Raw genomic sequence first — 27,266 nt, 5'->3', positions numbered from 1 at the left:
TAAGATGAACTTTTTGACACAGTCATGACAAAAATGTGATAAAATGTCGAGCTAACGGAGTTCTCTTAACTGTCTGATGAAGACGCTTAACTGACTGTCAGACTGTCACTCAAACCTTAAGAAACGGGGTCTCCTTACCTTTACCAAAAGGGTGAAACAGCGCCCCCAAAATCTCCATAGCGGCCAAAGGTATATTATATCCGTAGTGATAAGGACTACCATTGAGAATGAAAGGGAAAAGTTAAGGAAGTTGAGGACTACTATATCTGAGAGTAAGTGACGGCTAGCTTGGGCTTCATGTCATTGGTCAAATGCTGTGAATGCATGCTACAATTATTAAGGAGCCCACCGGATAGGTCAATTATCAGCATGTCAAGTGTGACTGTGTCATGTGAAAAATAATAATTGTTATTTCTTATGTCAGACGGCCTTTAGCGAGGTGTTTATAGCACATGTTTTTAATGTGGTCACAGTGAGAATGTTAGTGTCAACTTTTTCTGCTTCTTCATGAAGTTTAGTTTTTATCACTGTGTCTAATAAAATATCTAGAAGGTATTTCTCTTACTGTCTTTTCTTGATATTTATGGTGAAAATAAAATATTTAAATATATTTGTAAAGTATTTGTAAAGCGCCAATTCATAACAAGTGTTGTCTAGACACGCTTTACAAAAGAGTATATTGGATAATAAGCAGGAAGGATTTCTCCTTTGTATTCCTCTCCTTCCTGTTGTCCACACTTCCTCTCCGCTGAGGTGGAGGTCGGAGCAGGAAGTGCATGAATGAGGACGGCACAGTGTGATGGTGGAGGCTGGGCAAGGTGATCTCTCTAAATGTACTCAGGGACTGTTCTTGTACATTTCATTTTCATTCACATGATATCAATTTAATGTAACCTGAAGCATCTACAACAGTAAACTGAACATTTCAATTTGGAGCTTTAACTTGTTTTGAGGTATTTTCAAACTGATTTATTTGACTGAAATTTGACTTAATAATATTATAGTTTTGGGTTTTTTGATCCTTTAACCACTTGTTTCTATTTCTTTTATTGCTCTTACCTTCTTATTGCTGTTATCTTTTGATTTGCTTTTATCTCTTTTAGTTTCTTACATCTTTTTAAATCTTTGGTCCTCTTGGTCTCAGCTCGTGTTGTTGGGTTCTTGTGTTTCCTGGGTTCTTATAATGGTTCTTGTGATGGTCGGGTTATATATGTCTGTTGGGTATCGTGCACTATGGGTTCTTTTCTGTTGAATTGTATTTAATTATTTTTAGTATTTTACATTTGTTATATTCTTACTGTTGTTTATGTTCTTCTGTGTTTGCTTTAGTTTGTTCTTGTTTTTGCTGTTTGTCAAAGCACTTTGTAAACCTGTGTTTTTAAAAGGTGCTATATAAATAAAGTTATTATTATTATTATTGATATAGTCCTTTCATAAATAACACGGCAGCAGTATTTGGGGACATTTTTATCTTTTACTTATAATTATTTAGAGGGTAACAGCTATTCATGGGAAAGATGTGAGACACTCAGTGTAGTCTTTTATGAAGAATTTGTTTATAGACAAGACATCATTTATCATATTACATTGAATTAAACATTTAATAGTAACATTATTATAATCTTATCTTTCCTCATGATTTGTTCCACAACAGGTGGATGCATTTCACTTTCTCACGTACAATGTAGTGAATTATTCTGGTCTAAATATTGGATTTTTTTGGGGTTGATCTGGATTCAAACCTGCTCAAACCTGAAGCGCCTCCGGTTCATGGATTTGTCCTCTACGGCTATACGCGGATGGCCTTCGAGGGCGGGAAAATAGCACCCTTTATGCGGCATACACTTTCTTTAGAAGTTTCCCTACTGTGGTTGGTCATGGGCATAATGGATCAAGGTTTCATCCCTAGTCTGTAAATCCGTATAGCCTCCTCTCTTTTCTCATTCTTGTCACTCTCTGTGTCTTAGTCCCTCGCCACAGAGATTGTGGAGGCTACAAAGACACACAAGTAGAGGAATCAGGCAAAGAGACACCTGACCAGGGAAGACAACTTCAACTTAACTGCTGTTGAAGTTCTGTGTTAAGTTCTGGAGGTAGGTCTGGTTCTGAAGGTAACTACTTTCAAAGCAGGGTTGTCGATGTTTGGTTACCACAGGGACATAAGATTTATCTTAATTAGTAGAGCTTAACATCCAAACTAACCAAAATATTGTCACAAATGATGTTTGAACTTGCACTTCAGCATTTTTCTTCATGCAGTTTATTCCAGTGCTTCCTCTCATTTCTAATCGTCTCTGAACAGATGAAAGGCTGAAAAGAACTTATCAGACTTACGTTTTTCTGCAAACAGCAGTGAAAATATTTGTAAAATATGACAAAGTATTTTGATCAGGAGATAAATAAAGCCTACACCTTTAATCTACAGAGTGTTAGTGACATCTATTGGTGAAATCCTCAAAATAAGCTGATTGAATGGTACTCTGTTTTTGGACAGATGGAATTATCTCCAGTCATACAAAAAAACAACAGCGGTCAAAGTCATCAAACATTTCTGAGGGATGTTATCTGTCATGGAGAACACACCCTATTATCCTCCGAGTTAACCCACCTTCCAAAACCATCACCATGGCAACATTTTAAAGGGGACTTTACACCTATAGATTTAAGGAACAACTTCTGCCTATGTTGGAACGATCTAAGCTGCTTCAACACCTGAAATGTAAGTAGAGCGTTAACTCCAGGAAGTCAGAACTTTCCTTCAAACTAGGCGACATAGAGCTGATGCAACACGGTGCTGTGCTCGAGCCAAGCTGCAGCCTCCAGGGTTAAAAAAAAAAAGGCAATGTGAAGTGCAAAAAGAAGCATTTCCTGCTGCAAAGCCAATGAATTCCTGCAAGATCCCCTCATTCAAATTTAAATTTTTGTGGCAGAAATAAAAGTTTACCGACTGGTTCAAAAGTTGCTATGGTCTGAATAGCTAATTTCTTACTGGTACCAACTGTACAGGGGGTACTTTTATTATTTCTCATCTGTTCTGATATTATGCCTAAAAGTTTTTAAAAAGTTTGAATAATTGGGAGCATTGTTGAGGTGCCTGACATGTCGGTGCCTTGTACACACAAGTAGAGGAATCAGGCAGAGACATCTGACCAAGGAAGACAACTTCAACTTAACTGCTGTTTAAGTTCTGTGTTAAGTTCTGGAGGTAGGTCTGGTTCTGAAGGTAACTACTTTCAAAGCAGGGTTGTCGATGTTTGGTTACCATAGGGACATAAGACAAGATCGGTGCCTTGTAGCTGTTTTCCAGGAGGCTTGAGGCCTGCATCAGCTCTACCTTTGTATCTAGATTGATTGACAGCCTTTCCAACATGGCGACCGCCATCATTCAGCTTCAAGACACCTCTTCAGAAACCAAGGGTTGACGTCAAGAAGACTACATCCTTGTTTTGTTCAAGCCATCACTTAAAACCTACAAACAAATCAGAATAATACAGGCACATGCTGCTTTGTGTCCATCATCCTCTTCCTGTCTATCGCTGTATGTCTCTCTTGAGCATTTCAGTGTTCATGACAACTTATATTTTCATACTTTGAGGTTTTTTATATTTACATCAGAGATGTCAAAAAGACTTCTGAAAAGAAACACCTGTGCATCAACAGTCATAGCTCCTTCTACAAGCCATGTCTGCCTTCATGATGCCTTTTAGGAAGTTAAGTTTTCCTTTTAGACGTCCCTGAGATATACTTCTGGGTCACAGGCAGGAGGATGGAGGAGACAAGAAAGTACAAAACAGAGAGATGAAAGAAGTCCTGTGTGCTCCTGTCTGCATGTGAAATGTCACTGTGAACTCCTTTAATCATTTCATTTTGACTTGAAGAGCATCTATCAGATCTATGATCTCTGAAAAGTAGCCATTCTCCTCTCCAAGAATCATTTCAGACTGGACCATCTCCTGGTACTGGTCTCTGAGAGAAAGCAGCAAGCCCAACAAGGAGCTGTCTGAGCGGTACTGATCCAAACACACCGGAGACATCGCCAACAAAGCCCGCAGAGCCTGAAAGAAACATCAGGAAATGTTCATATACGCTGCCTTATTTGGGCCAGTCTGCTATACATGTACAATGAATCAATGTCCGTCTACCTTCTCTCTGTAGTCGTGCTCAGTAGACTCCAGCAGCTGTGGGACCAGACCGCACCAGCCCTCCTCTAGCAGCTCTCCCTGCAGGGACACCTGAGAGTACTGACGCACCCGCTCGTTGTGAGCGGTGTCCAGCGCCAAGTCCAAACCTGCCTGCGAGATCATCTCCTGGAGAAGCAACAGAGAGAAGAATCAGCATCATGTAGGAGGTAATAATCTGTAATACAAACCAGGGTCAGCAGTTACTGCGTCTAAATTGAAGTACCCATAAGGGGAAGATAGCTGCCTTGATGTTGCATGTTGATTCATAACTACTATTTGAAAGCCTTGACTTTGGCAGGAAGTGACCATTTTTTTATTATTGGATGCAGGCTGATAGGAGTGAGAGGAGGAAAGAGCGCTGGTTTGTTTGGCAGGAAGCATCTGTAATTCAATTAAACTGACATAATAATCGGGACACAAAAAAGGGTTAAAGGGGCACGAGAGGTTAGGTCGTGTCCTATGAAAAGAGGCTGTCGTCGTAGCCCAGGTTCAAGTTTGACCTGCAGCTCCTTTCCTGCAAGTTATTCCCCAAAATGTTCCCCTCAGACTGGAGTCATTTTAAGATGAAACGGTTCTTCAGGAGGACTCAGTCTTGTGGTCATGTTTTAGTTTGTCTTATTGTATGATAGTTTGTACCCGTACTGTTCGGTCTTTTATTGTTGTGCTTGTTTCATACTTTTTATTTGTGTATCTGTTGTTGAGTTTTTTGTATTTTTAAGCCCCCAGAGGAGGAGGGCTGTGCATTTATATTAACAAAGCTTGGTGTACAGACTCTGTCATTGTTGGGAGACACTGCTCAGCTAACATTGAGTTTCTCATGGTTAAATGCAGACCTTTCTATCAGCCAAGAGAGCTCAGCTCCACTATTGTAACTGCAGCCTACATCCCCCCGGATGCTGATGCAAAAACTGCTATGAAGGAACTTTACACAGCTATCAGTAAACAACAGACTGCTCACCCGGAGGCTGCATTTATAGTTGCAGGTGATTTTAATCACTCAAACTTAAAGACAGTGCTCCCTAAATTTCACCAGCATGTTTCCTGCAATACAAGAGGAAACAAAACTCTGGATCATGTTTACACAAACATCGCAGGAGCCTACACCACGACTCCCCTCCCCCACCAGGGACAGTCAGACCACCTTTCTTTGTTCCTCATCCCCAAGTACTCCCCACTCATCCAACGTGTGAAGCCATCAGTGACAACGATTAAAGTGTGGCCAGCGGGGACAGACTCTGTACTTCAGGACAAGTTCCATCACACAGACTGGAGTATGTTTGCTTCTCAGGCTACCTTGGGCTCTCACACAGACATTGACACCTACACTTCTTCTGTGCTGGATTATATCAATACCACCATCGACAGTTTTACAACATGGAAGCAGATCACCACGTACCCAAATCAGAAGCCATGGATGAACAAGGAGGTGCGTCTCCTGCTGAAGGCCCGCAACACCGCCTTCAGATCAGGTGACGCAATGGCCTACAGCGCATCCAGGGTAAACCTGAGGAGGGGCATCATCAAGGCCAAGCACTGCTACAAGCTGAAGGTAGAGGAACACTTCTCCAACTCCGACCCCAGACACATGTGGCAGGGCATCCAGGCCATCAGTGATTATAAACCCAGCAACTCCACCCCGATAACCACAGATGTCTCCTTCCTGAACAAGCTAAATCACTTTTATGCTCGTTTCAATAGACAACAGGGAGACGCAGACCACGACCAGACCTCCTGCAGACAACCAGCCCCTCTCACTCACTTCCACAGACGTCCATGCTGCACTGAGCCGGATCAACGCTCGAAAGGCTGCTGGTCCAGACGGCACCCCCGGGCGTGTGCTTAGAGCATGTGCGGAGCAGCTCACTGGGGTTTTTACGGACATCTTCAACCTGTCCCTCGCCCAAGCAGCTGTGCCAGCATGCTTCAAAGCCACCTCCATTGTCCCAGTGCCGAAACACTCCAGCCCGACAGGCCTGAATGACTACCGCCCTGTAGCACTAACACCCATCATAATGAAGTGCTTTGAGCAACTGGTCCTAGCACACCTGAAAAACTGCCTCCCACCCACACTGGACCCATACCAGTTTGCCTACCGCAGCAATAGGAGTACAGAGGATGCAGTTTCCACCGCGCTGCACTCTGTGCTCACACATCTGGACAATAACAACACATACGCACGAATGCTGTTTGTTGATTTTAGCTCAGCATTCAACACTGTCATCCCCTCCAAGTTAAACACTAAACTCTGAGACCTGGGCTTCAACACCTCCCTCCGTCACTGGATAATGGACTTTCTGACCAACAGACCCCAGTATGTTAGGTCAGGACACACTTGCTCCACCACCATCACACTCAACACAGGCGTACCACAGGGTTGTGTGCTGAGCCCATTCCTCTACTCCCTCTTCACCCACGACTGCAGACCTGTACATGGATCCAACACCATCATCAAGTTTGCGGACGATACAGCGGTGATTGGCCTCATCAGCAACAACGATGACACAGCCTACAGGGAGGAGGTACAGCATCTGGCCGCCTGGTGTGCTGACAAAAACCTGCTCCTCAACACCAGCAAGACGAAGGAGCTCATCGTGGACTTCAGGAGAGAAAGAGGAAGCACGCATAACCCCATTCACATCAACAGGATGGCTGTTGAATGTGTCTCCAGCTTCAAGTTCCTGGGGACCCACATCACAGAGGACCTCTCCTGGTCCACTAACACCTCCAGTCTGGTTAAGAAGGCTTATCAACGCCTCTTTTTCCTGAGGACACTGAAGAGACACCACCTGTCTTCAGCTGTACTGAGGAACTTCTACCGCTGTGTGATCGAGAGCATCCTGACCAGCAGTGTCACAGTCTGGTACGGAAACTGCTCTGTCACAGACCGTAAGGCGCTACAGCGGGTGGTAAAAACAGCCCAGCGCATCACAAGGTGTCCACTTCCTGCCATTGAGGATGTCCAAAGAAAACGCTGTCTGCAGCGAGCTCACGGCATCCTAAAGACTCCTCTCACCCTGCCCACAGACTGTTTACCCTCCTGCCCTCCAGTAGGCGCTTCAGAAGCCTCCGGACCAGAACCAGCAGACTGAGGAACAGCTTTTTCCCCAGAGCTGTCTCTCTACTGAACTCTACCCCCCGAACTCTGAACTCTGTCTCTCTCTCTCTCCCTCCTGAACTCCGCCCCCCGCTGACCCCCCTTCCTCTGCACATCACCTCACACTCATCATCCCCCCCACCGCTCCTCCTGGTCATACACACACATCTCTCATCCACCTGTTTTATTGTATTATAGTATGTTCATATCACCTCAATAAGTTATAGACCTGTACAATATGTCCATATTCTGTATATTATCTGTAAACTAGTATAGCATGCTCACTGCACCTTAATCTGTATATTATAATCCTAAGAATATACTTATATTTATAGCATTTATTTATATTTATAGCATCCCATTAATCCAGCCACATATACACAATAATTCACTTTTATTTTAGTCTACATCTGTAAATTTTGTAATTACTTGTACATAGCACAGATTCTTGCACTTTCTGCTTATTTGCACTAATGGTGAGATGCCAAACCTCATTTCGTTACTCTATACTTGTATATGTGTAATGACAATAAAGTTGAATCTCATCTCATCTCATCTCATTTAGGGACAGGTTGCAAATTATCTCAGGCTATAAATCCTGTTGGTGTAAACTGTAACAGTTTACATGCTCCATACTTGTCCTGATACAAATAAACATGAAATAAATTCATTCAAAAAAGTTCTGCACCAGTAATACTTGCTTAAGGTTCATTTTCTTAAACCGTGTGATAGTTTACGTTGTGGAATCTTATATTCTTTATACTTTTATGTTTGCTTATTAACTGAGCCAATGTATATGAGCACCTCACGTATATACATGCAACTTGACCTTATATGAGCACCTCACATATATACATGCAACTTGACCTTATATGACCCCTGCAGCACACGAACATCACCCGATACTCACCTCACCTCAGATGTTGTTATCTCACTTACACAGATTCAACAACAGCTCCTTATAAGGACTATTTCTTCAAACTCTCAAGGACAAACTACATCATTTTCTCTATTTCCTCCTCTGTGAGTTTCGATCGCACTATATGCTCAAGTATATAAAGATTGTACGCCCCAAGAGTGGGCAGAGAACTTACTTTGTGTATCCTGTACACATCGTTGAACTTCTCTCCTTGCTGCAAGTAATAAACTGTGTGACTTAGCAACTCAACAGTTTTTGGTTTACTCCTTTTTGTTCACTCCCGTGCCGTGGTCCAGAGGGTTTTCTCTTTCTGCTGATTTCTTGCAGGCTCAGTTCTACCACAATTACATGGCGACGAGGATGGGATTCCTGACATTGGCCGGGTAGTTTCCTCCGAAACAACTTCTCCACCCAAATCAACTGAGGAATAGGTAAGTCAAACACCTTTTCTAAAGTTTGACAGTTTAGGGGTGGAGAGCATAGAGTTGTGAGAAGGAGACTTCTGGTTCGGTAACGGAATCCCTGTTGAATTTATGTTTGGGTAAAAGAACCAGAACTGTGCGAGATTCTCTCTGACCATTGAACGACTGTGACGGAGTATTAAAAGAAATGTAAAAGTAGTTTAGATAAAGGTAAAAAAAAGAAAAGTTATAAAATCTAGTACCTAAATTTTCGAGTAAAATAGTGGGAACGAATTTATTGAACTAAAATTTCTGGGTTTCATGGGAAACCTCAGAGGCGTCTGAGGGAGTACAGTGAAGACAGAAATTAATTAGGATTCTGGGTTTCATGGGAAACCTCAGAGACGTCTGAGGGAGTACAGTGAAGACAGAAATTAACTAAAATTCTGGGTTTCATGGGAAACCTCAGGGACGTCTGAGGGAGTACAGTGAAGACAGAAATTAACTAAGATTCTGGGTTTCATGGGAAACCTCAGGGACGTCTGAGGGAGTACAGTGAAGACAGAAAATTAAGCACAGAAGTGCAAAATAAAGGTAAAAGTAAAAAAGGTATGCTAAATAATGTACATGTGTTGAATGCTAAAGAAAATACTAAATGTGTTAAAATAAAATAGATAAATAAAAAGGACAATGGGAAAATCAACAAGTAAACTAAAGCCTGATGGCGAAAGTAATACACCAGACAGATCAATCTTAATGCAAATGAAAACAGGGTACCCTGACATAAATTGGTTCAAAATATTCAAACGTTGGAACAAGGAAACAAACAAAAAATGGCCTGTACTGGGCACTTGCGATCCAAAGAAATGCGCAATAGTGGATAAAATGTTGAAAGAAAAGTGGTGGGGAAAAAATGGTAAAGGCAAAATAGGAAAAAAAAAAAGAGTGAAGACCTCCATTGGGGGCTCGTGAAGGGACATGTTGAAAAGAAAGCAGCAGTAAGTAGGGAGAAAACAGCGCTGAAAACAGCGGCTGAAATGTCAGAAAAGGCACAGCAGGAAGGGAAAGCTAATGAGAAGCTTAGATTAATGTTACATTCAGTTAATCAACCAGGAGAGCCGAGCAAACCCCTAAAGACAGGTAAAGTCAAAGTTTCAGCTTGGTCTCCAAATAACCCATTCGGTAAAGAAGACAAAACTGTTAAAATATACCCCAGCCTGTTAACAGAGGGAGACTCTCCCCCTGACTATAGCTCTGATGATGAGCTGTTTTTGCTCACACAGCAAGCACCTGCCCTCAGGGGAGGCGCAGGAGGAAGGGAACAGGATCCAGCAGACATGCCACTGCCAGATAGCAGTGGGGAGGGATCAGGGGAATCCGACAAAGAGAAGAAAAAAAAGGGAAAAAGGGAATCCGTTAGACTCAAAGATAAGAAAGTAAAAAAAGAAAAAGAAAAAAATAAGCAAGAGCAGAACAGACATGACGGAGCAGGCTCTAGCAGCACCATGGCCCCCTTAAGAATATTTCCAGGGACAGATAGCAGTGGAGAGCCTTTAACTGCGTACCGCCCATGGACTAAAATGGAATTAAAACAATTGACCGACGACACCCCAAATCCTAAAAAAGACGTGACCCAGACCATAACATACTTAAAGAGACTGTCTGGATGTTTCCAGCCCTGTCAGACTGACTGGTTCTGTTTTTGTATGGCTCGTTGGCCTAAACTAGAAGACCGGTGGAAAGCTCTCCACGAGTTTCTGGGTCCAGACGCAAAAGACCAGACAATAGAAAAAGGCAAAGAGATGTTGAGAGAGATAATAAAGGAGTTACAGGATGTGTTTAAAGCTAACCCAGATTGGGGCAAACTGTCAGGACTGCACAAGAGAAAGGAGGAACAGGTAGAAGATTTTGTGACTCGATTGGAAAACACATTTAAAAGGTATTCAGGTTTGACCCCAGAGCAGTTCGCCCCGCTTCTTCCGCGCGCATTCGTTGACGGATTAGAAAGACGTTCTAAAGAAGTGATAAAACAAGATCTAACGTGGGAGGTGAAAGAGCTAAAAGATGTGTTAGCCATCGCAAAACATTTAGAGAGAAACCAAAGAAATGATGACTCTTCTGATAGTTCTGACTCAGAGTCTGACACCGATTGTAAAAACAAAAATAAAGTCAGACAAAAAAATAAGGGAAAGAAAGACAAACGTAAACAACATTCTGGTGCTGTAAAACAAATGCTTGTGCAACAGCTTCAGCAGACAGCCCCTGTCTCACCCACCTCTCTCCAACAGACACAGTTCACGCCTCTTCCTTTATCTCCAGCTTCCATACAGTGGCCAGTTTATCACCCCTATCCAGCAGCCCAAGGAACCAACCCCTTTCACAGTCAAGCGCCACCCCAAGGTCAACAGGTAAGACCAGATCAATGTCTGTACTGTGGCCAAAGTGGACATTGGGCCAAAGACTGTAGATTGAAGGCCAGCCAACAAGGGCGTGGTAGAGGAGGAACCCCAGGTTTAAACAAACCCGCCTACAGAAGTAACTGGGCTCCTCCTAGAGGAGGGGGCGGTGGCAGAGGCATGAATAGGCAGCAAATGGGTCCCCCTGGTGGACCATTCCTGCACCCACAATAGGCCAGCGAGGCTCCACACCTAGGCTCACAGGGAAGTAAGCCACCCACACTTACACAAACACCAATTTCCCTTTTATTAGCTCCTCTTTCTGTTTCTCCAGATCCGAAGGCAGTGATGGAAATAAACAGGACCTCAACTGAGATGCTAGTTGACACTGGGGCTACTGTTTCTACCCTAACTCCCTCTGATGCAGCTGCTGCTAAGGTTGTACCCACCACAGAAACCCTAAGTACCATAGGAGTGGCTGGAATTACACAACAAAATTATGTCTCAAAACCTGCTGCAGTGTCCTTTCAGGGTCAAACTCTGGAGCACTCTTTTCTACTTATGGGCGACAACTCACCAGTAAGTTTAATGGGAAGAGATTTATTAGGTAAGTTAAAAGCCACTTTGGTATGCCATGCTAATTTTGTTGAATTACAGCTCCCTCCAACTTCCCAGATGTCCTTGACAGTTAGCCAGCCTGGACTTTTCTACAGCCTAATGTATAATGACTTTCAGTCAGATATTATTATAGGAAGCATGGTGCCTTTTACCTTTGATCTATTGCAGGAGTTTCTCTCAGACAGCCCAGACCTCCCTGATGTTTCCTCAGCTTGTATCCCTCCACACCGCATGCACTGGACTTTGCACGTTGACCCTACAGGACGAGACCTTGAGTATTTCCATCACTCTTCTCCCTTTTTAGGACAGGCCTGTAGTGTTTTTGCGTGCACCATTTTGCTGTGTAAGCAGGGGGGTGCCCTATTGACACATCAATTGGGCCCAGTAGCCTCCAGCTTGTTCCAGCAACCTGACTCCGCACCACATCTGACTCTCTACACCTGTGAAGGTTACGAGCCTAAAGAATTAGGTCCCATAGCAAAGACCTTACAGACTCTGACTCCAACCATCTCACATTTGTACCAAGGAATGGTGTACTCCCACTATGAGGGCGTGGCATGGACAGTGACAGTAGATGACTCATGGTTAGCTGATGATGAAGATCCTGTATGTACCATTTCACCTTTCAAAAACACTAACATGTCTCACCCTCTTTCTCTGTTTTCAGTTTCTGTTCCTCCTCAGTCCCCTGCCACAGCGGGAGTCCCAGACACATTGTGGTCTCAGTACTCTAATGAGTGTGGCCTAATGTTGTCTCACCCTCCTGTGTCAATTCCTGTAAAACTAGGTCCTGCTCCCAGAAAACAACAGTACCCCCTCTCACAGGCCTCTCTGGAAGGCATTAAGCCCGTCATCACTACCCTTTTAAAACAAGGAATTTTGGTGCCGTGTCAGAGCCCCTGTAACACCCCTATTTTACCTGTTAAGAAACCTAACTCCCCTGATTGGCGCTTTGTTCAAGATCTCCGCCTGATCAATGACTATGTGGCTCCCATGACTCCTGTAGTACCCAGCCCCACCACCATCCTAACCTCTATTCCTCCCTCTACTCAGTGGTACTCTGTTGTTGACCTCTGTTCTGCTTTTTTCAGCATCCCTGTCTCCCCAGAGTCCCAGTACCTGTTTGCTTTCACCTACGGTGGGCATCAGTACACGTGGACTCGCCTCCCACAAGGTTTTATTCACAGCCCCACTCTTTTTGCCCGAGCCCTTCTTACAGATCTAGCTGACGTTCAACTCCCTGGAGGCAGTGCCTTGATCCAGTACGTGGACGACCTGTTGGTAGCCAGCCCCACCAAAGAGGCATGCGAAACGGACACAAGAGCTCTGTTGTTGTCATTGGCTGAGAAGGGACACAAGGCCAGCGCCACGAAAGCCCAGCTGGTGCTACAAGAAGTGACCTACCTGGGCCATGTTCTCAAAGGTAACACCCGCCAAGTCAGTAGTAAACGTGTTTCTGCTGTTTTGAACATTCCAAAACCCCACACCAAGAAGCAGCTGAAGTCGTTCCTGGGTATCCTCGGGTACTCCAGACCATGGATCATGGATTTTGCCCCTCGAGCCAGGCCCCTTCAAGACATGCTCCTGCAGGCAGCTCCTGAGCACCTCCAATGGACGGAGGATGCAGAGACAGCGTTCACTGACTTAAAACAAGCACTTTCACAGGCCCCGGCGCTGGGTCTCCCTGATTACAGCAAACCTTTCCAGTTGTACGTTCACGAACGCAATGGGTTTGCCTCTGGTGTTCTCACTCAACAACATGGCTCTAACAAACGCCCAGTAGGTTACTATTCCACTCGCCTTGACAACACTGAGCTGGGTTTGCCCCCGTGTCTCCGAGCTGTGGCGGCTGCTGCTTTCATGGTAAGAACCGTGTCTGATCTGGTACTGGACTCTCAGTGTGAACTTTATGTTCCTTATGCAGTGAGTGCTCTGCTTACCAGAGCCAGCACACAACACCTTTCCGCAGCCAGACAGAGTCATTATGAATTGTTGCTGCTGTCTATGCCTAATCTTACTATTCACAGATCTCCAACTCTCGATCCCTCTTCTCTCCTTCCTACTGCTGCTGACGGTGAGCCCCATGACTGCCAGGCGACGGTAACAATGACCTACACTATTCGTGAAGATCTTTTTGACACCCCTTTGTTTAACCCTGACCTTACCCTGTTCACTGACGGCAGCTCTTCTAGAAACCTGCAGGGCACCCTTGATTCAGGTTGGGCTGTAGTTTCTTCCACTGACACCCTTCTTTCAGGTAAACTTCCAGACCACTTCTCTGCTCAACAGGCGGAGCTAGTGGCTCTCACTCAGGCATGTACCTATGCAAAGAATAAATCTGTTAACATCTACACTGACTCTCGGTATGCTCTAGGTGTCTGCCTTGATTTTGGTGGAATCTGGAGACATCGCGATTTCTTAACATCTGCAGGCACCCCTATTAAAAATGCTTCCCTAGTAGAGGCTCTCCTGAAAGCTCTCCTTCTTCCTTCTACAGTTGCTATTCTCAAATGTGACGCCCATACATCTTCCAAAGACCCTGTGAGCCTCGGTAACGCAAGAGCTGATACTGCAGCAAAAGCCGCTGCTGTGTCAGGAGCCCTCGCTCCCGTGTTGGCGACCTCAACACTTGTTTCTCCCAGCCCAGATCCCTCCGTCCATGACGTAGCTGCCTTACAGTTAGCTGCCGAACCCTTGGAACGATCTCACTGGCAGACAAACTGTGTTCTTGTAAATAATGTATATTACTCTGTCGATGGGCGCCCGTGTTGCCCTCAGTCGCTCCTCCCCTACCTCTTACAGACTGTTCACGGTGTGGCACACGTGAACAAAGGGGGGATGGAAGTGATAATTAGACGTGTATGGTATGCAAATAATGTATAGTGACAGAGGGACTCACTTTACTGGACAAATAGTGCAAGATGTTGTTACAGCACTAGGAATCAAACACCACCTGCACACACCTTATCACCCACAAAGTGCAGGGAAAGTTGAAAGGTTGAACCAGACTCTGAAACTTAAACTAGCTAAAATATGTGCACAGACACAACTTAGCTGGCCGGAGGCTCTTCCTCTGGCTCTGATGAGTATCAGAGCTACTACTAGCAGACGTAATCATTTATCTCCATATGAGGTGATTACAGGACGTGCCATGAGCACCCCAGGATCTCTGGGCACTATGATAGTGCCTCAAGAAATGGCCCTGAGACATGATAGTGTACTAAACTATTGCAAAGCGTTGCACTATGTCTTCTCATCCATTCACAAACAGGTTCGTGAAGGACAACCACAACCCCTGAACGAACCAGGACATTCACTGCAACCAGGTGACTACGTGGCTATAAAGATCCACCAAAGGAAGACTGCACTGCAGCCCCGGTGGACCAAACCTTGTCAGGTTCTACTCGTCACAAACACCGCAGTAAAGGTCGAAGGTCGACCCACATGGATCCACGCATCCCACTGTAAGAAGGTAACACCACCTGCTGCAACGGCTGACAAGACAGCATTAGAGCGTTGAGGATTTAGTCGACAGGAGTGTACGACGTGCTCTGCTCCTACAGCAGGCAACATGGCTCCAACTCCAACCCTCCTGCCATTGACTGAGAGGCAGCCACGCGGTCAGAAGAGAGACAGGCCCAGACCATGGCATCCTTTTAGAAATCATAAAGGCCTGTGTGGCCTCCGAGGCACGATATGCGTCCTCCTAATTTGTGCTAGCACCTTGGTTAATGATGAAGCTGATGACACTGATGATGAAAATGAAGGCTACCCCGATACCAGTTTCTTCCCCTTTGATGAGTGATGTGTGAAAAATGTTTTATGTTTTCTTTTGTTTTATTGTAGTTTGTTCTAAAGAACAAAAGGGGGGAATGTGGAATCTTATATTCTTTATACTTTTATGTTTGCTTATTAACTGAGCCAATGTATATGAGCACCTCACGTATATACATGCAACTTGACCTTATATGAGCACCTCACATATATACATGCAACTTGACCTTATATGACCCCTGCAGCACACGAACATCACCCGATACTCACCTCACCTCAGATGTTGTTATCTCACTTACACAGATTCAACAACAGCTCCTTATAAGGACTATTTCTTCAAACTCTCAAGGACAAACTACATCATTTTCTCTATTTCCTCCTCTGTGAGTTTCGATCGCACTATATGCTCAAGTATATAAAGATTGTACGCCCCAAGAGTGGGCAGAGAACTTACTTTGTGTATCCTGTACACATCGTTGAACTTCTCTCCTTGCTGCAAGTAATAAACTGTGTGACTTAGCAACTCAACAGTTTTTGGTTTACTCCTTTTTGTTCACTCCCGTGCCGTGGTCCAGAGGGTTTTCTCTTTCTGCTGATTTCTTGCAGGCTCAGTTCTACCACAACGTCCTCGCTTAACTCAGAATACAGTTTGTGGTATGTAAACGACCCAGTAGTCTGTTGTTAGTGTGTATTTTAATTCGAAATGTATCTCTTAAGGTTTTGTGATAACTTCCTGCTAGTTACATTGAAAAGACGGATGCTCTTATTTTGAAAGGAAAAGAACAGGAAGTGAAGGACAAAGGAATGTCTAGGGACACAGTGAAACCTGCTTACATGTGTTTAAAACGTTAAATACTACGTTCATTTCTTTTATTAAGCACCCCGCTGTTTGAGGCACGAGGTTTGTATTTATTTTGTTTCACCTGCACATTGATAAGAAGTTACTTTAAATGTGCATTTTGTTGTTTTAGTTTTAGAATGTGTGTGTTCTATCAAAAATGCTGCATCTTGGAACTGTAATTCGATCAGGTTATAGTGTGTGTGTGTGTGTGTACAGGTTGAGGTGTGCATAAATAAGGTTTAATTCATATTCACTCATAAGGTTTTAAATAACAATATTAAGGTCATAATTTTACAAATAAGAACATTTGAAGGTTTAATTTCATATATTGTGTAGGCAGGGTTCGATTTGTAAAATTAACAGAGGGGTGGGGGACGTTTTTGAAATGTTTTTATTCATGAAAAAAAATTATGAACAACAGTGGGCCTATAGACTTCGAAGCCTTTTAGACTATTTCTTTCAGAATAATTTCTTATAGAATAATTATATTATAGAATTATTCTTGTTCTTCAATTGTTTTAATTAAGTTATTATTCTATATATACAATTTATATATATAGAATAATAACTTAATTAAAACAATTTCAGAACTTGAATTTAACCACTGCATTTGCAGGAATATTTTAATAAATTTTTTAACATTTAATTCATCAAGTAGCGCTCTCTGTAAGACGTCAGCTTTAATATAAGAAAAGTGCTTTGATAAATACTGTTGTTGTGAATTAAATGCTATAGAAGTTTGTGATCGGTCAAACCACCTGTCAATCTTAATGTCATGTTGACTAAATTAGCCAATGTAAAATTAGACCCGCCCACATTTCTCAGTCTCTGAGCTGAATCTCCGAGAGTACATCTCTTTGGAACGAGACGGAGTGACGGTGGCTGCGTGGAGTTTACTTTACATGAAAGAAGTTGTCGGAATGATTTGTGTTTGGGGGTGCAGAGGCAGGGATATAAAGACCAGAGGGGGAAAATCACACCCTGTGTGTAGGTATACACTATAGTAATATTTCTTTATCACTCTCTTTTAGTTACTGTCATCACTCAAAGCTAAATGTAAAGGAACTAAAGTCTGAAACATGAGTTTGAGAGCCAGGCCATCTGTAACAGCCTAGGGAATGCTACATGGTAATTGTTTGTTGTACCTTCTCGCTGATCATGTCGTACAACATGGTGACAATTCGTGTGCGCAGAACTCCACCTCCGTCTACCCTGAAGAGCTCTGATAGGACCTGCAGCCCTCCATGTGACAGGAAGTGACGCTGCGCATACGGGAAGTGGCGTAAGAGGGAGGCCACTGCAAACAGAACCTGAGTGGACAGAACACATAGCACATTTGTTCTCACCCCCAGTATGACGAGAACTTGTAATATGAGGATGTGAAATAACCTTTTTTTTGACATGAATTGGTTGTGCTGTGGCCAGTGTGGTCAACAGCGTCTGAAGGGCACCGTTCTCCACGGCCTTCACCTGAACCGTTGGGTTACTGCAGGAAAGGGAACACAGGTGTTAAGAGAGGTTTGATGTAGTGTAGTCTTGAATGGTATTTAAAACATGTTGCCGTTTGTGCCTGGACAGAGCAGATCCCAGGACGAAGGCAGAGCTCTCCTGTAATCTGAAGTCAGAGCTGTTCAGACCCTGCAGCATCAACTGGAGACCCCCCATGGAGCACAGAACCTGAGCATTATCCACCTAACACACACACACATATATGATGAGAATGAGAAACATGTAACTGCAGGCTGTGATCCTCAAGGTCTGTTTTATGTGTCTGAACTGATGTGTGTGTTGTATTACCTGATGCACCAGATACTCCAGCTCCTGCAGGATGGTCAGCCGCTGCTCTGTGGTCGAGTTGCTGCTGTTAAACTGCTCCAGCAGGCGCTTCATTATCTACATACCAACACACTCCATTTAACTCAACCACACAATTAAATTCAGTAATGTTACAGATTCACTCACGACGGCACGAGATAATACGATATATGTGGTATAAAACTCAATACAAACCTTATAAACACTTAAACGGTCATTTTTCTGAACCGTCAAAACGGAGAGTTTTATTCTGAAAATAAACCGGATGTTTTAATGTTGTATCAGTGTCTGACTTCCCGTCCCGTTTGTTCTTTTCTCTGCTAAATTGATGCGCTGAGCTCTGGCTGGCTCCGGCACGGTTGCACCGTAGGCTAGATCCCGTTATGTGTGGTGGTAGATCCGCCTCCACCCGGTTCCAGTTTGACCATTTTGCCAGTTACGTCTCTGTTACTACCTCCAATACGGGCTAAGCAGTTCATGGACGACTTTGTCCCACCTTCAGCCTCTGTGACGTTTATACTGACAGTGGGACCAGAAAGTGGTATCAAAGCCCTGCCTTGAACTGACAATGTTAAAAATGCTCTATACATGCTGATGTACCTGACCATCGGTCTCCACAAGCAGCTCCAGCTGAGCCATGTCTTTCTTTAACTCCTCCAGGGTACGATACTTCGATGCCACAGAGTCCTACAGATGAACAACAAGCAGAGGAAACACAAGCACAGTTTCATTTGATCAGTGGGATCACAAACTTATTGTACTCTGGTACACAGTTAGCAGGATGGCTTCAGCCCGCAAGAGGTTGCCATGGTTGCTACTTCATCTTTCTGCTTCTTAGTAGATTTGCAATCCAACTACCTGCATACTGCCACCTGCTGTATTGGACTATGTAAACGCAAATACAGTGGAGGGAATCATTATTTGATCCCCTGCTGATTTTGTAAGTTTGACTGATTACAAAGGAGTGAGCAGTCTATCATTTTTATGGTACCTTTATTTTAACAAACAGAGACAGAATATTTAAAAAGTCCAGAAAAACAACATTGTATAAAGTTCTAAATTAATTTGCATTTGATTGAAGGAAATAAGTATTTTATCCTCTACAAACCAGCATGAATTGGGGCTGTTTCTCTGCTAAGGGTACAGGACAACTTCACGCATTGAGGGGACGATGGATGGGGGCATGTACCGTAAGGTCTTGGACAAGAACCTCCTGTCCTCAGCCAGAGCACTGAGGATGGGTCATGGATGGATCTTCCAGCATGACAACAACCCGAAACATACGGCCAAGGCAACAAAGCAGTGGCTCAAGAAGAAGCACATTAAGGTCATGGAGTGGCCTAGCCAGTCTCCAGACCTTTAACCTATAAAAAATTTGTGGAAGGAGCTGAAACTTTGAGTTGCAAAGCGACAGCCTTGAAACCTTCAGGATTTGGAGAAGATCTGTAAAGAGGAGTGGACCAAAATCCCTCCTGAGACGTGTGCAAACCTGGTGACCAACTACAACAATCGTCTTGACTTCTGTGCTTGCCAACAAGGGTCACTCTACCAAGTACTAAGTCATGTTTTGCTTGGGGATCAAATACTTATTTCCTTCGATCAAATGCAAATTAATTTATAACTTTATGTCATGGTTTTTTTCTGGACTTTTTAAATATTATGTCTCTGTTTGTTAAAATAAAAGTACCATAAAGATTATAGACTGCTCACTTCTTTGTAATCGGGCAGCAGGGGATCAAATAACTATTTCCTCCACTGTATGTACTCGGGCACCAGCAGGGGAGAGGGGAGGGGCAGCAAACATGCTGGGGTACAGCTTGATATTCGTGCCTAATGTGAAAACACCCTAAGGCAGGGGTCAAAGTCATATTGGGCAGGGGCCAGAATTGTTCAGATGAGACCTTCAGTGGGCCAGACTCATTTTGCAGACATCACTATAACTCAACATATTGATACCCTACATAGACTGCTGTATGATAAAAAAATAAATAATTATAAGGTACTTGTACAGAAACCTGCATGTTAACAGTACCAAAACAAGTCAGGCATAAACCATGATGCTATCGTTGCATCATATGAAAATGATCCATTCCAAATTTCAAACATTTTTGGCATTCACATAAGATGAATTTTTAAGACTGCAGGTTACAGATTTTAAACACACAATCTGTCATTGCAAACTGCATGTTGGCACATGGAAATATACAACAATCATTATATTTTGTATTTAAATGTCTTTGAGATTACTCACTTATATTATTTTAAATACTGCTATTCAAGGTTATAGAAACTCTGACACGGTTATTCAACCTGCCCTGAGATTAGTGGTATTAATGATTTAATCCATTAATGCATCGATGCAGAGACAGGACGTAATCGATGCTGAAGAGGGTTGGAAAAAAAGCATCTGCCAACTGCTAAGCGGTTGTTTTGCGTAGCGTTGAGTTTTTTTTTTTACCTATCGTCAGGTAAAAAGAGGGATTGTTTTAATCTGAAAACATTCATATCAGGAAGTTGAGTGTTTACAGCAGTAGCAACTTAACACAACTCGTTAGAAATAAAAAGGACAGAAACAAAACTAACCCTGAACAAAGCTCACAGTTAATTCTACAATAAACTCAACAGACGCTTTTATCCAAAGCGACGTACATCAGAGAGTTAAGTACAACACAAGCAAGGATTTGGAAAACAGGAAATGATGTCAGTAAGTGCAAACTATCAGCTTTCAGTGGCCAAAGGAAGTCAGGCCTCCCCAATACAAAAAAGAAGAATTGTCCCCACTTCCGTCTAGTTTTTGTAATTTCAACACTCCTTCAACATAAACCTCTCCTCTGGTTAAACGTAAGGAGGGAAACAGCGTCCTGGCTGCAGCAGCGTGCTTACTGTATTACACTATTCACTGCACTCTGCATTGTCTGGCGGTTAGTGAAGTGCCATTGAACTCTGGAGCAGACAGCTTCCACCTGGGACTTCCACACTAGTTTATGGTCTGTGTGGATGCAGAGATATATTTGTAGGACTCAAACTGTGTTATGGTGTGATCGTGGATGACCACTGGTGAGTGGTCACCAAGAGACCGAGGGTCGAACACCATCTCATTTGTGTTGAGGAGGAGATGGTGTTCATCACACCACTGCACAAAGTTACTGATTGTTGATGTATATGTGTGAATGTCCGAGTCTGTTTGTGTAAGGCCCAGGATGGCCGTGTCATCTGAAAAGTTAACAACATGTACATTTCCACTGTTGCTGGTACACTGATTTGTGTAGAGAGTGAACAGCACTGGTGAGCTAACACACCCCTGGGGCGCTCCGGTGCTGATGATTGTGAGCTCTGACACAGTTCTGTTCACTCTGACTTGCTGGGTGCGGTTAGTGAGAAATGAATGAGAATATTTCATGATGAATGGATTGACCCTAAGCTGATTTACTAAGCTCCCAATTAAATAGTACTAAATGGACAATGCATGGTGTTTTGCTCCTATGAAAGACGCAGTCCTCACTGCATGCCGTTAGTGGATCAGATAGCACTTTTTTTTTTGCGGGTGGTATCACGTTTGAACACATTTTAACACACACAAACCTTTAGTAAATCAGGCCCAAAGAGTGTTAAGTAGTATGTGAGGCTACTAAAATATTCCTTTTTGATGAAGCCTACAGTTAGTGCATTCATTGAAGGCTGTTGTAGCTCTTCACAAACCAATGGGTGACAGAGACTACGGGCATGAATGAAAAGGATTAAGGGGGAGGGGCTGCTACCTCCTGCTCTGTGTCTCTGCTCGAAGCCTTCACCTCGTCCTTTATCTTCTTCATGGCCTGTTTGAGCTCCTCAGGACAGAGGGAGGACCGGGGCTCCTCCTGCTCCCTGCAGAGACAAACTGTCATGAGTGATACATCAGTTCAATGAACACGACTGTCACTGAATGTTTAAGAGAGGGTTTACAGTAGTTATCTTCAACCTGTGCTCCTCCTGTGTCCAGTATTTCAGTTGCTCCTCTCCCAGTCTAACCTCCCTCTGACCCGTCTGCAGGTTCAGCCGCACATGTGAACTTGCTGGCACTGCCGCACCTGCAAACACACACACACACACAAAAACATGCACAAGCACACACACAAACACACATTATGTCTGAAGTAAAAATGTGTTTTTATAAAAAAAAAGAGTACACCTACACTACTTCACCTTGTTTGAGTGTTTGCCACTCGTCAGTGGGTTGGACCACTTCTAAATCTCCCTCTTCTCCCTCCTCTTCATCAACTGTCACCTCCTCCTCTTCATCACCACCTCCATCTGTATTTTCCACCACAGCTACGGCTGAGTCAGACTGCACGGACATACAAAATGATATATTTCAAATAATAAATCAACATTTCATCTTTGTAAGAAGAGCAACTTTATGTTTTATAAAACACATTATAATAGAATAAGATTATACAGCTCATTTGGACATCCATCCCAGGAAATACAGATCCTTTTTACAGATACAATATGTAGACTCCTCCATCAGGGTGCTTTCAATCAACACTACAATAACAAAAGATGACATCAAGGCTGGCGGGGTTCTCTCTGCTACTACTTAACCCCGATTTTCTCCCACTGCTTCAGCGGCGGCGTGTGAATGTGTATGAATGGGATTAGATACTTCTGATGGTCTCTGTACACAGCAGCCTCTACCATCAGTGTGTGAATGTGTAGGTGTGACCTGTGGTGTAAAAGCGAAGGCCGCTTGTGGCGTCGCCTCTCGTCGCTTCACGTCTTAGCCAAAAAGTTGCACTTGAACACACCGCAAAGACTACAGCAGACGGCCAACCACCTCTTATGTTCTGCAGTGAGAGGAAATAACCCTCCATGCCAGCAGGGGGCGGTAGTCCGTTGTTATGATAGAGAAGACCATTTTCACAGCGCTGTCGGTCACCACTTTATTATAGGTAGTCTACTAATGGAGAATATATGTCTGATGAAAAGTTAAAAATGGCGTTGTCAGTTCTTGGTCTTTTAGTGTAGAAAGAAAAGAAGAGGCGGAGGAGACAAATAAGGAGAAACCACACTAATGGGTGAAAGCATGCATACTACAGCGACATGCTCAAGGGGCTTTACAGAACCTGAGAGGAGAGCTGGAGAGAAATGAAACTTCTGAACAGCCAATCAGAGAGATTCCTCTCACCGACTGCAGACGTCGATTCAACATGTGTAATGGGCCAAAAAAAAGGCAGAGGGGGGCAGACGAAGTCGGAGACACCCCAAAAAGTAGGGCCACGACCGCTCACCGATATTTTTATTCTGTGCTATAAGCAATTCATAAGAGCAGTCTATCGTCATTTCGCCCTTGTTTGGGTGAAAACAAGCCCTGAGAATGTATCAGCGGTAGATTAGAAAACACTGGTAGCCGTGCGATTAAACGCGATTGCGAAGCTTTTTGTACTTCAAACTATTTTAAAAACACAATTTAGTATCGGGTTTTGATTTACAAAGGAGGGTAAAAGAAGAGCTGTGTGTGTTTGGACTGAAACTAGAGAGGATTAAAGTGGTAAATTGTGGGACCGCTGTCATGTTCCTGCTTTAAGGCAGCGATCGCTCCGTGACAGAAGAGAAATCTGTTAACAGATTCTTCACACATTCATTCACTAACGTATTAACAACGTTTCAACTGTCACATCATAAACATGTTGGTGAAAATGTCTCTAAACAAAGGAACACTACACCAAATCCTCTTACTGAAAAATAAATGTCAAAATAAAAAGTTCTCTAGCTCGATATAACACCTCGTCTCGTCACTCATCATTATTTACACTCACGTATGAATACAAAATGTTTTAATATCATCCAGGTGACTTTACATGTGTTATTCTTTACTAAATCAGCTGGTAACTCAGAGTTTATGTCCCCTTTTCTCTAAAATAAAGGTCTGTAACCACTCCATTACAGCTATGAACACTTTTAGAAACTATTACAAATAAATATTATTTAAAAATAAAGATCCCTCTCGAGTAACACGGTTAATAATTACTCAGTTTATGACTCCTCTGGTGACTCGTTTGAGCAGTTTGACGGAGAGAGAATGAACAGACACTCACGAACACGGTTAATTTTATACCATTACGATGCCGATCTCTGTTCAGAAATGTCATATTTTAAATGTTTACATCACTGGTCATCAGATTTAGGCTCATACTTGCAGTTTTAAAGTATGGTTTTCATTTTTTAAGACTTCAGTAATGACCTCAACTTGTCCATTAACCGCCATTCATTCAGATGGAATGATTTCACCCAGAAAGGGGCGGGGCCGGCATGCCTAAATCTTTGGATACAGGGCGCCGGATAGCCTAGCGGTCCCCCATGTACGGAGGCTACCGTCCTCATCGTAGCAGCTACGGGTTTGAATCCGAACTCGTCCCCCTCTCTATTCTCCCAACATTTCCGGTCTCTCTTTAGCTGTCCAACCAATAAAGGGGCAGAAGTAGTTCAGTCCGTAGGGACTTGGGTTGAAGTTGTTCTAGTAGATGGAGAGGTGCCAGGACACTTCCAGAGTACTGCTGAGGCGCCCTTGAGTAAGGCACTGAACCCCGCGCACCCTGTGTAGCAGTGTGTAGCAGCCCCACTCTGACATCTCTCCACTAATGCATGTCCACAGCTCCTGTTTGTGCATGTGTGTGATTCAGACCTGTGTGTGTGAGTAGCATGTCTCTAAATAACAGAGAGTAAACCAGAATTTCCCTCAGAGGATCAATGAAGTATGAACTAATAAATAAATGAATAAAAAAATGCCCAAAAAATAAATCCCCCTTTTGGATTCTGTTAATCATTGACATTGAGCATTGACATTCATAACTCATCATTGTACTCTGTATGAACGAGTCGACTGTAATCATCTGCATGTCCTTCTTTAAAAGGCTTTAATTATCCTCCTGTGTGATGCATTTCATTTATGTAAACAGCCACTCTGCGTCACAAAAAGGTTATTGTTATCTGTCAATACAGAGTACGTCTTGAGGGAAAGGAGTTTCAGGTACGCTGCTCCTGCAGCTTTTTATCTGCCGCAGGAGGATTTCAATCTTTATAAAAGTAGAGAAGGTGTTGGAGGATGATGCATCAGGTTAGAAATGCAATGACTGATGACTTTCTGCTTTGATCTGATATTCTTCATCTCAATGAAGTTTATCCACGTTTAAAGGCTTTATATGTGACTTTTTGATCCAGCAGATGTCGCCCTTGAGCACCAGCATGAAATCAAAACAACTTGCGCTGCATTGTTGTGTTAGCATGCTAATGCTAGTGATCTTTATTATGCTCGTATCTTCACACTGCATGTAAATTTACCTGAAATGAGCGTGATCTAGAAACACAGTTAAACAGTGAGTACAGTATGTTATTCTTCTTTTCTCTAGTCCCTCAATTAAACAAATTTTATTCGCGAGGGGAGGAGTCAGCCGGCCGTCCAGGCGATGTAAACAAAGTGAAGATAGGACTCTGAAAACTCTGAAAACATCACAGACAGTGGGACTCGGGTGTTACACCCATTGTAGACAGTCATGACTCACAGTTATTTTCAGAGGATATATTTGATTTATATTACATTTAAGTGTGAAAAATCACATAGAAAGCCTTTAAATAAACTTTATTATAAAATAAAATAGAAATATATAGTTAGTTTTGAGACTGGGACTGTCTAACCTCCCTAGCAATGATCTTAGAACTGAACATAAAACTTAGAAATGTCAGAGGCCCTGATTTCATTAATGTTCTAATCCATTCACACATGTTCCCTCTTCCTTACATGCTCACCTTTTGACCTGAAATCTGGCCTATGTGGCAGAGCAGCAGCAGCAGGAGGACGGTGAAGGTGAAGCAGCTGAATGAAATACGTCTGTCACTACAGGAGAGCTGCAGCCTCATGGTGCCTGAAACACAGGAGAGGGAGTGATACAACAACAACACTGTCCTTACATACTGAAGTCCCACTGTTTTGAGGACCCACAATGAGGCGTGTAGCTGACCTGAGTGACAGGTGGGCGCGGTGTAACGGTTTGTCAGGAGGTTTAAAACCCGCCTCAGCTCCAGCTCTCAGCCTGTCGTTAGGTTGACTGAAAGTTAGACTCGGGGTGCGTTTGAATTGTCCCTCCTATCTCCTTTCACTATCCACTTTACCTTAACTCCGGGGAAAACGTCATGAGGTTAAGGAAAGATGTTAGGAGAATTCATAAAGGACTTAGGGAAAGGCGATCTTGTTGCTCTGACAATCCGACCACATTTCCACTAGGCCACATCATTAAATGCGACGGGCCGGCGGAGGTTAATGACGTGGGTCCGCCGTGTTGAAACTACAATGTTCTGAAAATGGACTACAAAAAACACATCTAAAAAACTTTCCCCTGTGCCTTCTTACCAGTGAAATAATCCTAATTACCACAAGGTTGGGATTGAAATAAAAGAAATATAGACTACCAGGCTACAAGTAAGAAAAGTGAAACCATCAGCTTCCTGTCCACTCAGAAATCAACATCAAAATAAGTATGAAATTAATTGTTACATTAATATAAGATAAAGCCTACACATAATATTTTAAACATACAAATGTACAACTGCACAAATGCTGCACCTTTACGATCATCGTTAATGTTCGTGAACGGTCGGATGCGCGACTCGCTTTAAATGTTGCGGCCGCAAAGAATTGTGGGGCAGCATATCTCATCTCCTTTCGTAAAGGATGGTCCAGTGTATCCTATGCTAAAGGAGGTTATAAAGGAAGCATTGACCCACCTTTCCTTAACTTTTAGATAATTCAAACGGCTCTTATCATGGCCGCCACTTAAATGCTTCCGGGGTTAAGGTAAAGTGGATAGTGAAAGGAGATAGGAGGGACAATTCGAACGCACCCTGAGACAGCATTTCCAACATGGAGACTGCTGCTGATGGGACTCTGCTGGATCAGATGGGTGACGTCACTCAGGCTACTTTAATATTTACAGTCCATGTGTGTTGTTTATATTTAGTTGTGTTGTCTTTAATGGGTTTGGTTTTCTGTATTTTGTCGTGTCCTCTGTGTTTGTTTTGTTGTTGTCTTTTCAATATTTGATTGAGTAGTCTGTAGTCGATGTTTTTCTGTTGTGTTGCATCAATTCAATGACGACATCGAGTTCACCTAACTACTGATTCAGAGAAGAGGTTTTTTATTGAGCAGAGGAAGTTACCTGTTGGACAAACTCTGAATTGTTTTCACTGACAAACTG

The 27,266-nt window shown here is 43.2% G+C and overlaps 1 protein-coding gene and 1 long non-coding RNA gene across 2 annotated transcripts; one reads left to right on the top strand and one right to left on the bottom strand.

The window, feature by feature from the left end:
* Positions 1 to 3,831: 3,831 nt before the first annotated feature.
* On the bottom strand, positions 3,832 to 26,066 carry sil1 (SIL1 nucleotide exchange factor). The gene is made up of 12 exons (XM_061049092.1): positions 26,034 to 26,066; positions 25,822 to 25,937; positions 22,222 to 22,363; positions 21,998 to 22,106; positions 21,798 to 21,903; positions 18,640 to 18,726; positions 18,022 to 18,117; positions 17,795 to 17,916; positions 17,614 to 17,710; positions 17,370 to 17,534; positions 4,143 to 4,307; positions 3,832 to 4,055 (listed from the first exon to the last, which is right to left on the bottom strand). Exons 2-12 carry the CDS (start codon positions 25,930 to 25,932, stop codon positions 3,858 to 3,860), a joined length of 1,398 nt encoding a protein of 465 aa, XP_060905075.1. The 5' UTR covers positions 25,933 to 25,937; positions 26,034 to 26,066; the 3' UTR covers positions 3,832 to 3,857.
* On the top strand, positions 7,410 to 7,595 carry LOC132982537 (uncharacterized). The gene is made up of 2 exons (XR_009674719.1): positions 7,410 to 7,464; positions 7,503 to 7,595. It is a non-coding gene; the product is annotated as an uncharacterized LOC132982537 (long non-coding RNA).
* Positions 26,067 to 27,266: the final 1,200 nt, after the last annotated feature.

This window comes from Labrus mixtus, chromosome 10, assembly GCF_963584025.1.
Source record: "Labrus mixtus chromosome 10, fLabMix1.1, whole genome shotgun sequence".
Lineage (NCBI taxonomy): Eukaryota > Metazoa > Chordata > Actinopteri > Labriformes > Labridae > Labrus > Labrus mixtus.
The sequence above is the reverse complement of the archived record's forward strand: the minus strand, read 5'-3'. Positions and strand labels throughout refer to the sequence as shown.